At 41.6% G+C, this 14,779-nt stretch overlaps 1 protein-coding gene across 1 annotated transcript; it reads right to left on the bottom strand.

Moving 5' to 3' along the window:
• Nucleotides 1-1,285: 1,285 nt before the first annotated feature.
• Nucleotides 1,286-13,337, bottom strand: CNOT11 (CCR4-NOT transcription complex subunit 11). The gene is made up of 7 exons (XM_041468365.1): nucleotides 12,870-13,337; nucleotides 11,532-11,696; nucleotides 6,949-7,101; nucleotides 6,197-6,399; nucleotides 5,228-5,430; nucleotides 3,870-3,966; nucleotides 1,286-1,637 (listed from the first exon to the last, which is right to left on the bottom strand). The coding sequence occupies exons 1-7, from the start codon at nucleotides 13,273-13,275 to the stop codon at nucleotides 1,440-1,442; spliced, it is 1,425 nt and encodes a 474-aa protein (XP_041324299.1). The 5' UTR covers nucleotides 13,276-13,337; the 3' UTR covers nucleotides 1,286-1,439.
• Nucleotides 13,338-14,779: the final 1,442 nt, after the last annotated feature.

Consider the following 14,779-nt stretch of genomic DNA (forward strand, 5'->3'; position numbering starts at 1 on the left):
ATTTATCAGTACAACTGAAGCAAATACAGTGAAGATGCAGAACAGCTAGACTTTGGCTGTAATATAATAGTAGCACTATGACATTAGTCTATGACACCAGTGTAAAATGTATGTATATTTTTAAAGAGGGGTACTGCTACACAGAATATAGTCAAACTGGGCTTTAGCTTTAGTAGATAGAAAACATTAAGGTATGATTTTAAACCAGCTTGTGCTCTAAGTGTTGCCACTAAAAATGCCTGATAGCAAATATCTTGGGTTTGGAAGCAGTGTCTAGAATTGGAACAGATCTTAAATAAGTGTTACTTTAGTTGACCAGATACATTTGAACTGGAAAGCTACACAAGTCCAAGCCCTAATAACTACAGAACGTTTCTTGCAGGACTTTTTACTGAAAGATTATACTAAATGAGACAAGAGACTGAAAATCCTATCAATCAAAGCACTTTCACATCCTAAATTCCTTGGAAAGAAAAAGCCAAAAGACCGTATTTACTTTGAATTATTGGTCTTGTAGTTCCTAAAAATTTGAGAAGCAGATGCAGATTTATAACAACTTTCATTTAGCAAGTAGCATTAACTCAGAACTTGTTAATTTTGCAAATTACTTTTCAGTCTCAGGGCTTAAATCTAACAGCAGCTACTCTACTTTTAGTTTAAAATTATAGTTTAGCAGACTCCCTCCCCAGTTTCCCCAATACCTGGCATCTAACATGAAAGCTACTCTGCCTCTGTGCAAATTCGGAAGTGAGACTGGAATTCTTTTGATTTTTACAGAAGAAATGTGACCCTCCTTCCTAAGTGAAAGACTTTTACAAGCATGTAAGGTATGGTATTACAACTGCTGTTGGCATGATTCTGAAAATACTCAGTGGTCTTGATACGAGAGAATATTGCTGTGAGCCTACAGCACCCAACTTCACTTCTGCCTTGTGAAGATAAGCCTTTAGCTGCTTCTAGATATCAAGACAGACTTCCCCTTACTCACTAGAATACATAGTCAGGAGTTCTATCCAGCTCCTAGGAGGTCTTACACAGTGAACAAAAGGTAAAATAAGGAACTTACTTACCTTGATACAAGTTCATTTTAGTTATATGCAAACAATTTTGGACCCAAAGACAGTGAGTGCCAGATTAATGCCTAAATTTGCTGTGAAAGCTAAGTATCATTTATATTCCCTCTGGAACTAGAGCATGAATTTCAGGATACGTATATAACATACAAATTTTAACCATAGTGAAGAACAGTATAAGGCCTAACACATTTCACAAAATCAACCGTCTATCAGAAAAAGCCTTATTTATTGTTCAAATGCATAAAATGCTATTTATAATGTAATTAACATAATACATAATTAATCCAGGGATTTCAGTTTAAAATGTACAATTAATTGGTATAGAACACTAGCAAGAGGGGTTTTTTGCCACTGACAGTCACTTTATTTTGACGTTTTGGTTTCTGATGGATTTTCCCCAGTGTCCAGTGTCTTCAGCAACCTGAAAAGGCCAGCTGCTTCTCGTATCCGACTGAACTCAATGCAGAATGCTTGCACTTCTATAAACAAGTCCTGTACATTAATAATTTTGTTTCTGATTAAAGACTGAAGAAAGACACAAACAAGACGGACCAGGCGGTTCTGAAACATAAGAGAGATGGTTTAATAATCCAAATAAATGTTTGCAACCAAGTCAGGCAAAGGACTGTTGGCCCTCAGCAGCACAAGTGAGGTGTTTTCACTTCAGCAGTTATCATGTAAGCTTTGTACATGCTGCCCCTTCGCTTCCATTTCCCACACTACTACTATATTTAAACAATTGACTGCTTTATAGTTCTTGTACTTCAGGATGCAGGAGCCTTCTCAGGATTAATCCCATGCACAAATGAAGCACCAGATCTACCTATCCACTGTGGTTAACTTATTATGTAATCTCTGAATAAAGGCAAAGAAGAGATAATAGCTGAAGATGATGTCAGCATTTGAGTCTTGCTTAGTCTTATTTTCTACAATAGCACCATAAAGAAAATTGAACAAGTTTCACATCTTAAAATTTCTTATGACCTTATCAGCAAGGAACTTCAGATAGGCAGTGATTCCAAACTTTCAAACTTCCTTTATGGAATGTGCTGTGTTGCTGAATCAGCAGGTAACCCTTTTGCTCTATGTTAGAAGGAAAAAAAAAAATTCCAGGGACACCTAATCCAAGAACTCAAGGCTCATTTCCTGCCTGATCCAGAGAAAAGACAGGATCTTAAAAATGTTCCTCTTTCTTAAGAGCTACTTAGGCAACACCTTGAAAAGCACGACGGGAATTGGAAGTGAAAGCTTAGGAACTGGCACTTAAAATCTGTCACACGTAGGTCCAGTCACCAACCATCTGTTTAACACAGAGCACATTCTTCTCCAAGGACCAATGATAAAAACCAAGTCTTTATCATTAAAGTGTTCTCACAATCTGAAGTATGAGAGAGATTTGGGTTCAAATCTTTCTCTAAAAGCAATTATGTATGTGAACAGTGTTTATCAAACAGAATTGAAGGATGTGACAGATTAAGTTTCCAAAGCATTTCAGATTATTTGACACTGAAAATCAGATATCAGCTATTTTTCCAGGAACTGATCTTGCTACTGCAAAATTTGCTACTTATAATGAGAATTCAGAGACTGAACAACTTATTTCCTTCATTGTGATCAAAAGGCATCACATGCTTTCTCTGCAACACAAATTAGTTACATGAGTAATTTTAATAATCCAGGAGCATGAAACTTGGCAAAAGAGCAAATGCAAGATTACTGGCTGACTCCCAGTCTCTGAGGATCATTTCCAACAGTAATTTTGTACCATGCTTTTTAAACAAAACATCTTGTGTCTCAGCTGCTGTGAGGCTCCATACACATAAAAAAATGTTAGCTCTCAAGCTCTGCATGCTGCTTAGTAATCAGGGTATGTTCCTTGACCGTCGGAGCTCTTTTTTGTCCCATGTGCCTGAAGCACAGCTGCTATGTGCTCTCAGCAGCCCCTGTGAATGCAGTGTCTCACTCTGGGCATATTCTCAGCTGCAGCTCAGGTCTGCTGCTATTTTCCTACTCCACCACCAAATGTAACAGGCAGAGCTACTCAGCAGGTCACAGATCTAGTCACCCATATGTGTCTGGCAGAATCACAAAGCAGAGAAATATCAGCAGCCACCAAAAGATAACACATGGTCAGTCACCATCAGAATGGGACTGAGAACAAAGTGGGGGGATTGCTGCTATCTAAAATCACACTGCAACCCTATCCTGTGCACTGCACACAGCTTTCATTTCCGTAGCTGAAGGACACAGTAGAGCTGGAGAAGACACTAGAGGACACCAAAAAAGCTTCACGGGAAAGGAACAGTTGTCTTGCTGCAAGGAACTCAGGACACTGCAGTCCTTCAGTATCAAGGGGAAAAAGCTAAGGCAAGGACTTGGGATTGAAAAAGCCTTGGAGAAACTGAATACAGAAATGTTTTTCACCAATGACATACCCAGGAAAAGTTCTACTGGGCATCTGGTGAAACCAACAGATCAGTTTAGGAGAGAAGGAAGTACCTCACACAGCATGCAGACAACCCTGAATGCCAGAAATGTGTAAACCTCCTCAGGTTTCCCCTGACCCTCCCTAGTCAGGGATCCTTGGAGTGGCTACAACTTCCTCAGTACCAGCATGCAAGTATGACAGCCTTGGGAAGCAGAGTGTTAGAGGAAAAAAAAGTGCCTTTGAAATAAAAAAAAACCAGTAAAACAAAGTAACTTAATGCTATCAGCCTTATTAAAATCATAGCACATATTTCACAGAGCAACATATGGGATACTTTTTCCTAACCAATTTATTGAAGCACTCACCTGCATATATTTGTCTTTAATCTGTTCACAGGTGGAGATACAATTGGAGATATAAAGATGAATAAATTCAGGTGGGAGATCCACTGCAGTAGTAAGCCTGTTCAAATAAAATATATTCAGTGGTTTATGAAGCCATAAATCTAGTGTTTCTGTAGCAAAACAAATCATATAAGTTAGACCTGTTATATGAGTTTACTCCCAGTTCTGTAACACAGAACTGATTTTTTACAGCTTCCAGATGTATTTCTAGTAATTTAAATTTCTAAATTAAGAGTAAAACTTTTTTAAACTCTGACAATACAGAAGCTAAGTTAGATTGGTTTATAGTACATCTGACATTTGAGTCGCCATTGTTTGTTAACAGAAAGAGCAAAACAGCTCTCTTAAGGTAACAACATGCACTAAATGGAGAACTGCCACAAGGTTACAACAGAATCTGACCAAAGTAACTTAAATCAATCCTATCTCAAATAGTGAAATCAATCCTATCTATCTCAAATCAATCCTATCCCAAATAGTGAAAGGGGGACAATAGGTAAAAAGGTGAAGGTTTTAGTTTCAAGTGCAGTTTCAATTTCTTGTCTTATTTCCCTTAACAATCAGTGTCTCCCCCTGTTTGCACTGACAGCCACTTCGCAGTTTGATGAAAGTTGTTCCTGTGGTAGCTATGCAGTGGGAGAACCAGCATGCCTGACTGGTGGTGTAGCTCTCCTGGATACAGGTAAAAGTTCTACTCTCACCATTCTTTCTCCATGCTGCAATCATTAGCCCCACTTCAGGGCAGTAACTGCTGTCAAGTCTGCACCAGTAGGGAGGCATTTCTTTCAGAACTGTTTCATTAATCAGAAGATATTTAAGGTGCAATTCAACTCTGCTTCAAAGGGACTGCTGATTGAGGCTTATTTGGTAGTTCATGTTCAGTAATTGCCAAGAAATGGAAGAAACTAAGTGGAAACGATATATTTCTGTAAATTTGTGGGAATTAGCTGTCTGAAAAGTATTCCCATTTAGGGGGCTAGCATTCTGTTAAGAAAAGGGGTTGTACCTATCTGCAGAAATTATTCTCAATGAAATCAGAACATGAATGTACAGCAAGGCAGCTGTTTAACAACAGCACCTTTTGTTCACTTAAGCTGCATCAAGAATACAAGTTGCAATTAAGCAGATTAGCCATGTGGCATTAACTGTTTGTAGAGGATTCCCACAATAAGTGCCCTTTGTCCCACTCTAGTCTTCTATCTCCCACACAGACATGCCCCAAGAAGGATCAAAATTAACATTTCCAGATATCCTGATAAAACAAAACTGCTCATTTTACATACTCAGGGAAACCTTATTAGATTTGAGATCATACTCACCGATTTACAACTTCCATTGAATGTAAGGACATGTCCATGTTGACCAAGACAGAAAAATACTCTGTTATTTGACTAGACTGCATTAGTTTCAGCAACATTTCTATAGCTACTAAAGGATTGTTTTCAACCAGGTCTGGCAATTTGGCAGGAGTGAGACCAATATGGTAAACAAGCTTGGGGTCCTTTTCCAGTTCTCCAAGGAGCTGTGAAGAAGAGAAAAAAATCCTCAGTTGATTTTTCCTCAACTATTCATGTTAGTGCTTGAAAAAACTGTTATAACACATCTAAGATCCAGGAGAATGATAGACCTTTAGATTTAGGCTTCTCAAATGAAAAGCACTGGAGGGCTACTTTAAAATGTTTATGTACAGGCAACTGTGTCCATAAAACTATAATGCATTTAGGAGTCTTTCATCAATGGATGGCAAAGAAGAGAGTTAAAAAAATTCCATGATGAATTTTTTTGATTAAAAAAAAAAGAAAAAAAAAGTTTCAGCCTCCTTTAGTTTCCTGTCCAGTAGAAGGAAATCTCAATTTCAAGGTCACTTGGCAGAAAGAGTAGTGCAAATAAAGCTTATTTTATAGTGCCAGAATAATGATTATGAAAAAGGCCCACTGAAGTCAGGAGTAATACTATCAAATTGAGGGGAAAAAAATGTTGTTGCTATTTCTGAAGTAATTATTTATCAAAAACTTTCACAGAAGCATGAGCAACTTAGTTAAACAAAGATTTTTCCACACAGAAAAATGTCGGCACCACTCCTGATCAACTGCAACTACATCAAGTCAATAGTATGAACATTATCTTCCTAATTCAGACAAACCCAAGTCAAAATTTTTGGATTTTTACAATTTAAAAGTTTCCTGAATCCTAACACAGACCAATGAAAGTGCTCAAACTTTTCTAAAACACAGCAGTTAATAGCTTCTTAGAGAATCATTTTAGACAGGAAAGTGCATCAGCCTTACCTGTGTTTGCTGTGGGGAAGTCAAAGGACTTTTAAAAGCTTTTGCCATTATTCTTTTTATCTCAACTCCAGTGCTGTTCTTAACACACATTGACTTATCCCACTGAATTGTGTGATCTGGTTCAATTGGATTTAGCCATGCCAATTCATCCTCACATATATGGAGTGGAGGTGGTGGTCGAATAAACTCTGGTCGAAAGTGACCTAAAAAGGCAACAATAGGAGACGTTTTCTTAAGCTTTGGGTTTTCAGTTCTGTATCAGTAAAAAACAGAAGATGCCCCAAAAGCCTCTATTTCTTTAAGCTATGATAACACTGAGAACAGCATTACAATCCTATTTGCCTGCCAGAAAAACATTTATTCTGATTTTTTAGGGATACTGTTACATACACCTGTTTTTCTTCTTGATTCAGATCACTGTGTTACTGATCCTGTGGTCTTTTTCCCTTCCACAGTAACTGCTTCCTTGGGAGGTGTTACGAGCCAATGCAGACCTCAGTGGAGGGACTAGCATCTTGTTCAACAGATGACATGGGGAAGGGCTTGAAGACAGACTCCAGATTTCTAGAAGTCTGTAAATGTGAAAACTAGAATCTGATCTAGAAACAATCTGATGCAGTCTCACACCTTCATTCACCTTAATTTCCATTTCGTGCCTTGAAAATATTTCTGAATTCCTTTACATTTTATCTGAAGTTTAATAACACAGTATGTTGTGAGTTACAGAAACAAAGATGTGAAAATGCACCTACTTTCTATAGGAGGCTTCAGTCCACTCACTAATGCTTCTGTGATCTGGGAAGCAACAGAGCTGTCAAAACCGGAGTTGGAAGAATCTGGGTCAGGATCGCTGAGAATGCTAGGGAAGCTGGCCTTGCTCTGTGTTGGCAACTCGGACTGACGTTCTGAAAGAAGAATATTAAACCATAAAATTGGAACAGAAATGCCTGGAATACTAAAAGTAGTGAGAAACAAGCAGCTTTAGAAAAGAAGTGGCTTAAAAAAACCCTCAAGAGATAATATCAACATGAAATTTAGTACAGTCGGGCAGTCAGCAGTCTGAGTGCCAGCTGACAGGCAAGGACAGAGGGAATGCAGCACGGATAAAGAAGAAATAGATGTTAATCTGAAACGTAGTCCTGGCTTAGAACAGGCACATAACTGATGTAATCTACATCTAAAAGCAGCACATTAGTAGGTTCCCATGCTACTCCTCAAAGAGTTCACCTGCAGTATCTGGTTTTGTAATCATTTCTCAGAGAAGGAAAGTGAAAGACCTACATGGATCCATTTACAGACGATGATGGTCATACTAGACCTAGAAGTCAGCTATTCAGATTTACCCAACAAATTTCTGTGGCATTGCTTGAGCTCTTTGTACATTCGCTGTCAAGCCAAAATCAGTGCTTTAGTGGTAAACAATGGAGTTTTAAGGTTACATGATTCTGCAGACATCATCACTAAAGCAAACCTGAAAGGAGTTAAAATCGTCCCACAAGAGACCAAATTACAGAGCATAAATAAGTTACAGAAAAATAACATTAAGGTTAGTGTATATACAGTTGAAGACTTGAACAAATTGGCCAAAAAGGAAAATGTGGGCCTCACTGCTTGCATTTCCAGATTTTTATGTGCCCTTCTGTCAGTAATCTATTGCTCTTCTGTATTTGGAGACTTAATGGCTGATCTTCTGTGTTCTCTGTACTATTTTGAGAGATCGTGTTTTCCATTGCTTTGGCAAAGAAAACTCCAAAGGACAAAAAGCAGAAAAATCCCCACTACAGAATACCACTTAACATTCCTCTCCCCACCCTGTTAACAAAGAACACTAAGCAGCACATTATGCCTTAAGCAATCTGAAGTCCAATATTGCTGGTACCACACAAGAAATCCCTTGAAAAAGTTCCAGATGAAACTAAACACCACTCAATTTCCTGGCTAATTGAGTGAGTGCTGTTACATTTTGTGTAGCCTAACACTTCTAAGCAAAGTGTGCTTGCTCCTTTTTGTGCAATCATGTTCACCCTTTCCAGCTGCCCACACACACAAACTATTCATATGACTCCAAAGAAATCTGCAAGAGATGCTCAAAACTGTGAGTGACAAGAGCATAATGAGAACAAAGTTGTTAATTTTTCTGGCTTTCTGTCCTACTTTATCCAGCTTTTCAGATAATGCAAACATGCATATATGCTCACTGAAGCAGCACAGCAGGTAAAGTTTTCTATTAAAGGCAACAACTACAATACTTTTCAGAAAAAAAAGAGTGCATTTTAAAGGCAAAGTCCAAATGAGATGGTTTATAAAACATATTTTCTACTTAAGCAACTATTTCAAACTTCATCTCATGAGTATTTTCATTTAGCCCCTGAACAGAAGGGTTGATTTACCAAAAGAAGTACAGGAGTGGAGGAGAGGCATTGGGTGTCCTTTTTCTATCTTTTCATTAACAGTCTCGGACTTAAATCCATCAGTCATAAGTCACAGATTTGTTTGTATCCTCATAATCTGAAATTACTAGTGATGTTAGACAAGATGGTTAGTGATACTTCACTTCACTGATTTGAGAAGCCTCAGTTATACCTGATACCTGAGCCCTCAGTTATATGTGCTGAAGCTCAGAAGTTCAACCTCACTGCTTCAAGAATAAGGGCAGAATCAACAGCTTCAAGTAAGCAGAAGAATTACAACATGGTGATTTAACAGAAACTAATACAGCACCTTCAACACCTAAGACATTTAAATTTTATAAATCTAAACTGAAAACAAATCCTTAGGTTCCTTTATGGAGCTTATTATTTTATTTTTACAGGTAAAAAGAAGCTTTCTTTGATTCTTAAAGAAAGCTCAACAATGTATTAAAAGCCTTACTTTCACCCAGGTCAATTACTCCCCCATCAAATAGGGGTTAGCAGACAAACACTGAGGAACACTTTGCCGGGAGGCCCATCCCTGCAACTAGGAGAAATTTTTTTTTTTTAATAGGGTAGCACACCAGATGAACAAAAACATATTGTATGGCAGTACTAAAGTTTGAATTAGCTCTCTGCAGACCAAAGGGAAGAGAGAACAAAACAATTCGTGCCCACAATGCTAGATTCCAGCATTCTATTTTTTTTTTTTTTGGTGGGGGAGGGGCTGCTGATGGAAAAAAGAAAAACGAAAATAGAGAAATTAAAAAAAAAAAAAACCAAAAATAGAGAATCTACCTTAGAGTTGCAAATAAGCTGTCACAGTGAGCTCAGATTCAGAGGATAAGTGTTTTTGTTTTCTTTACAAAAAAAAAGGATTGGGAGAGATAAACTGATAACAAAAAATTGAATGTTTTCTAAATTATTTAATTTGATTTTGCAGGTATGTGCTAAAGTAAGTCAAAATCATACTGCTCTGGACAGCCCTGAACTCATCTCAAGGATCATACTTCTGAAAAGCTACCAAGTGTTATATCTATGACATTCTGTACATTTCTGGGGAAAGGGTGTAAACAAAACACCTCAAACATTGCATCTTAGTGTCATCATCCAGCATCAGCTCCATCCTGCATATTGAATAATTAGGAGAAATATACTGAAGACTAGTGAAAAAATCAGACTTTCCAAAATACAACAAACAGAAGAAGCATCATGATTTTAAAAGAAGTAAAAGATTTATCTTCTAAGAAAGTGATTAGAAAGCAGACAGTTATTCTGGAGACCTACAGCAAGAAGTCTGAGAAAGACAGCACAGAGCTTTTTCAGATGCAGCTGGTTTTGTTACATAACTTCTACAACTGCTTGTAAGCAACTGTGCACTTTTACTGGATTATGTAAACAAGGATATAAATTTTATACAAGCACCATTAATGACTTTGTATTCTACTTTCACCCATCATTATCTTCTATTTTAAAATAAAGTATGTGGCCTAGAGCACACATTCACCCAACCACAGTTCTGAGCTTTCCCAGAGAAGCTGTGGATCCCCTTCCATGGATATGTCTAAGTCCAGGCTGGATGGGGCTTTGAGCAACCTGGTCTATTGGAAGGTGTCCATGCTTCACCAGTGGGTGAAGGTGGAAGTAGATTATGTTTTTTTCCAACCCAAACCATTCTGTAATTCAATGATTTCATCTTTAATGAGAAGAAACTATTCAGAAGGCAAACACAGTACCAAGGGGAAAACAAATAAAAGCACCTTGAGGCTTCTTAAGGCATCACATATGCCATGCACTAAAAATGACAAGTCACCTGAGGCTTCACAAAATTTTAATTCGCTAAGGTATTCTACAAAATACAGACAGGATGAACACAAGAAGGACCAGAAAAGTTTGTCTCATCCACAATGGCATGTTAGGGTGTTCAATTTGCATTTTCAAATTATCCCAGCCTGGAAATAGCAGCTAAGGAGAAATCCACAAGACATTTGTAGGCTGTGAACAAGGGACAGTATACCACAGCTTTACCAGTCAATGTCAGAGTCCACAGGAAAAAAATTACAACACCAAGATACAACTGCAGGACACAGAAAACCTAAATGGTGCCCAACCTCAGAACAATAAATCACATTGTACAGGTACAGAACTGAGATGGTCAGTTTTCAAGCAAGCAGGTCTACTGCAACATACTGAGGGAAAAAGGATTGTTTTTAAACTGGTTTCTTGTTCCCAAGAACACATATTTCATCTTCGCTCCAGATGTGACATGAACAGTCATGTCCCTCCTCCTGTTCTCCTGTCAAAGGATAAGCATCACATTGCTTTTCTTTTCAGTCTAGTAAAGCTGGATCCCTTTCCAACTCTTGAGCTAACAACAAGGCCTAACTTTGCAATAAACCAAAGATATAATTATAATAGTCAATTTTCCAGGTACAGCTGAAGTACTGGTATGTAATAGTAGCATTACAGTTATGCTTGTTCTCTCATAAAAGAAAGACTGCAAAGGGTGAAAAGGGATGAAAATACAAAAAAAAAAAAAAAACCCACAAATAACTAAAACAAAGCAAACAAACAAACAAAAAAAAACCACCAAAAACATTCCCCCAAAAAATCCATCCCAAAAAAAAAACCCTCATAGCTTTAGATGAAAATCTTCCTATACTTCCTATACTTGCAAAATATTCTTGTATTTAAGGAAATTACATATATGCCTAAAAAACTACTTGTTAAGGAGGATAAAAGAGTTAGGCTGTAATCTCTGCCTGAAGTTTCTCCAAGTGCTTGAAGAGCAGGAAGGAAGACCTTAAAGCATAATTCACACCTTTTCATGTGGAGGACAGACGGGTGTTTCTCAGGTAGCCCACAGTCACGTTCCAATGAGAGCTTCCACCCCTAAGAGCAGCACAGCCACAAACCTTCCTCACCTGCTAATGCCAGCTGCAGCCCACTGATGTCCACTGACTGGGCCATGTTCCCCACATCCATCGCAGCAATCTGCCGAGGAGTCTTCTTGAACAGCTCTCTAGGAGGGGCCAACATCAGTTGTGAAAGAAAGAATTTTTCTGGAGGAGTTATGGGAGGTAAGAAGCCTGTGGAGACACAATGAAAAACAATCCATGGTTTTTAATGTAGGAGCATTAACAGTTTCCATGCTCTTCCTGTATAACAAGCAAAACTAAGACAAACTGATGTGTTATTTATGGCAAGGTAGGTGCAGCTGGAGAGTCTGTGTGACACATACAGAACTGTTTTAATGCAAAATACAGCACTACATGATCAGTATTACACATCACAACATGCCACAGCTGATGCTAAGTCACTCGTGCTAGTTCATTCACACAATTTCCAATCCAGACAAAAAGTGAGCTATTTAGTATGAGCTGACACTGCAATTCACGGATTCAGAGAATGGCCTGGGTTGGAAAGGACCTTAAAGACCAGCTAGTTCCCACCCCTTGCCACGGGCAGGGACACCTGTCCCTCGGCCAGGCTCCATCCAGCCTGGCCTTGAACGCTTGCAGGGATGGGCCATCCACAGCTTCTCTGGGTAGCCTGTTCCAGTGCTCCAGCCCTCTAACCAACTTGGTGGTCCTCTCTGTAGTCTTTCCAACAGGTTATTTTTTTTAGAAACTGATTTACTCGACACTGGTAGTGTCATATTTACTGAAGAGGAAAAAAGTGTTTCACTCTTATGTATTTCTCTCTAACAGTTTTGTTTCACAGCTTTAAGGCTGTCAGAAGCCTCCTATCACCTCCAGCTTTCTCCCAGAAATTTCAGTGTTATCACAGAATCAATTAGGTTGGAAAAGACCTCCGAGATCACTGAGTCTGACCTACGACTGAACACCACCATGTCAACTACACCAGGACGGTGACTGCACCACCTCCCTGGACAGCCCATTCCAATGCCTAATCGCTCTTCCTGTGAAGAACTCCTTAATCCAGCCTAAACCTCCCGTGGCTCAGCTTTACACTACGCCCTCTTGTCCTGTCGCTGGTCGCTTGGGAGAAGAGGCCGACCCCCACCTGGCTACAGCCTCCTTTCAGGCGGTTGTAGAGAGCGAAAAGTAGCCGAGCCTCCTCTTCTCCGGGCTAAACAGCCCCAGCCCCCTCAGGCAGCTGTAGAGAGCTGTGAGGGCCAGGCAAGCGGCCTGGCTGACACCAAGCCCAGAGACGCCGGCCGTGCAGGATTCCCACCGCTTTCTCCAGGAGGGCTCCAGCGCCGCCCCGCCCGGCCCGCTCCCCGCCGCGCCGGGACACACCTGAGAGCGGGGTGCGCTCCGCCTCGTCGCCGCCGCGCTCGGGCGCGGGGTTCAGGAGGTGGGCGAAGACGGCGGCGAAGGGGTTGGCGGCGAGGGGCTCGGTGCGGTACATCTCCCACAGGAGGTAGAGCGCGGTGAGGCGCTGCGCGGGGCTGGGCAGCAGGTCGGGCTGCTGCAGCAGCAGGACGAGCACGGAGCCCAGCCGGAAGTGCTCGGCCTTCCCGAAGTAGTGGTGGAAGGCGCTGGAGAGCCCCTCGAAGGTGCTGCCGCCCGCCTCCTCCGACACGATGCTCAGCAGGCTCGACAGCTCCTTCGGCGACAGGCTCATCCTGCCGCCCGCCGCCGCCTCGCCGGCCTCCGCTGCCCCCTGAGTGCCGGGCGCCGGGCTGCCCCCGCCCCCGGGCATCCGACCGCGACCGCCGCCGCTCCGGGCCCGGCGCTCCCCGCCGGCCGCGCTTTACGGCGCTGCCGCGAAAGGCGCCGGGGNCACGGGCCGGGACTGCTCTCGGCCCGCGCCGGGGGCCCGCGCTGCCTCCCGCGCCCTGCCCGGCTGTGGGGCCGGGGGTTCTCTCGTGGCCGTGCCGTTTAACGGCGGAGCAGTTACACCATGGATTGGGCCCATTGAAGGGTCTGGAGCACAAGTTCTATGAGGAGCAGCTGAGGCTGCTGGGGTTGTTAGACCTGGAGGAAAGGAGGCTTAGGGAAGATCTTCAACTCTCTACAACCGCCTGAAAGGAGGTTGTATCCGGGTGGGGGTCAGACTGCTCCCAGGTAACCAGCGACAGGACAAGAGGACACAGTCTCAAGCTGCACCAGAGGGGAGGTTTAGGTTGGACATTAGGGATTTCTTCACAAAAAGGGTGATCAGACATTGGAATGGGCTGCCCAGGGAGGTGGCAGAGTCACTATCCCTGGAAGTGTTTAAGGAAAGACTGGATGTGGCCCTTGGTGCCCCAGTGTAGTTGACAAGGTGGTGTTCAGTCATCGGCTGGACTCGATGATCTCAGAAATCCTTTCCGATCTAATTGATTCTGTGATTCTGAAGGGCTGATGTTCATCCATATGCTCATGGGGCTCTCAGCAGAGCGGCAGGGTGGTGAGCAGCAATAATGTGTGTCTGCGGGTCAGGAACTGAAGCACATCCCTATGATATGTGATGATCTGTTTCACTGGCTTATCCTGTGGCAGTACATCTCATGGGACAGCAAGTCACTGGCTTAACCAGAAGAAGTGCTGAGGGGTCATGGCCTGGAGGAAGGGCTTTCTGTGGAATGTGCTGAGAGGAGAAGAGCTTAGGAAGTCCTGAGAGCATGCACTGATTCTTCTAGTAGTAGTACTCCTCCCAAGTCACCCAGTCCTAAGGATCTTGGCTTTCCAGACAGCAATACATATGTAAGAGATGGGATTCAGTTTCTAAAGTAATATAAATTGAATGCACGTGTTCCGCATATAGACCAAGTAATGGAAGTGTTCCGTATTTCATGTTTCTGATGGGAAAGAAACCCAGATCCCAGACGTGTAAAGGATTCACGTACATACAGAGCTGTTAAAAAAGGATGGGGCTGTGAGGAAAACCAGGTCTACAGCCAGGGGAGGCAAGATCTGAAAGCCTTGTTGATAGAGAGTTACCAGCCGACTGGATCACAGTGAGAAGGCTGCTTGCAATACGTGCTGCTAGAAGAGTAAGGCAGATGGAAGAGGACGCCAGTGAGCTCCCTGACCTGGCTAGGGTATTCAAGGAAACAAAGCATTATTTGGAAGTTTAGGCCTATTTATAGTTTACTAACAACTGCAACAGGGACTTTAATTGTAAGATTTAGGAAGAAGATCAAAGCATTGCAAATAGCTGAGGAAGTAAACTGTATGTGTGTGGTAGGGCTCGATGGAAAGCTTGGAAGAGCACAGGCCTC

The sequence above is a fragment of the Pyrgilauda ruficollis genome, unplaced genomic scaffold (genome assembly GCF_017590135.1).
Source record: "Pyrgilauda ruficollis isolate IOZ18807 unplaced genomic scaffold, ASM1759013v1 scaffold22, whole genome shotgun sequence".
Taxonomy (NCBI): domain Eukaryota; kingdom Metazoa; phylum Chordata; class Aves; order Passeriformes; family Passeridae; genus Pyrgilauda; species Pyrgilauda ruficollis.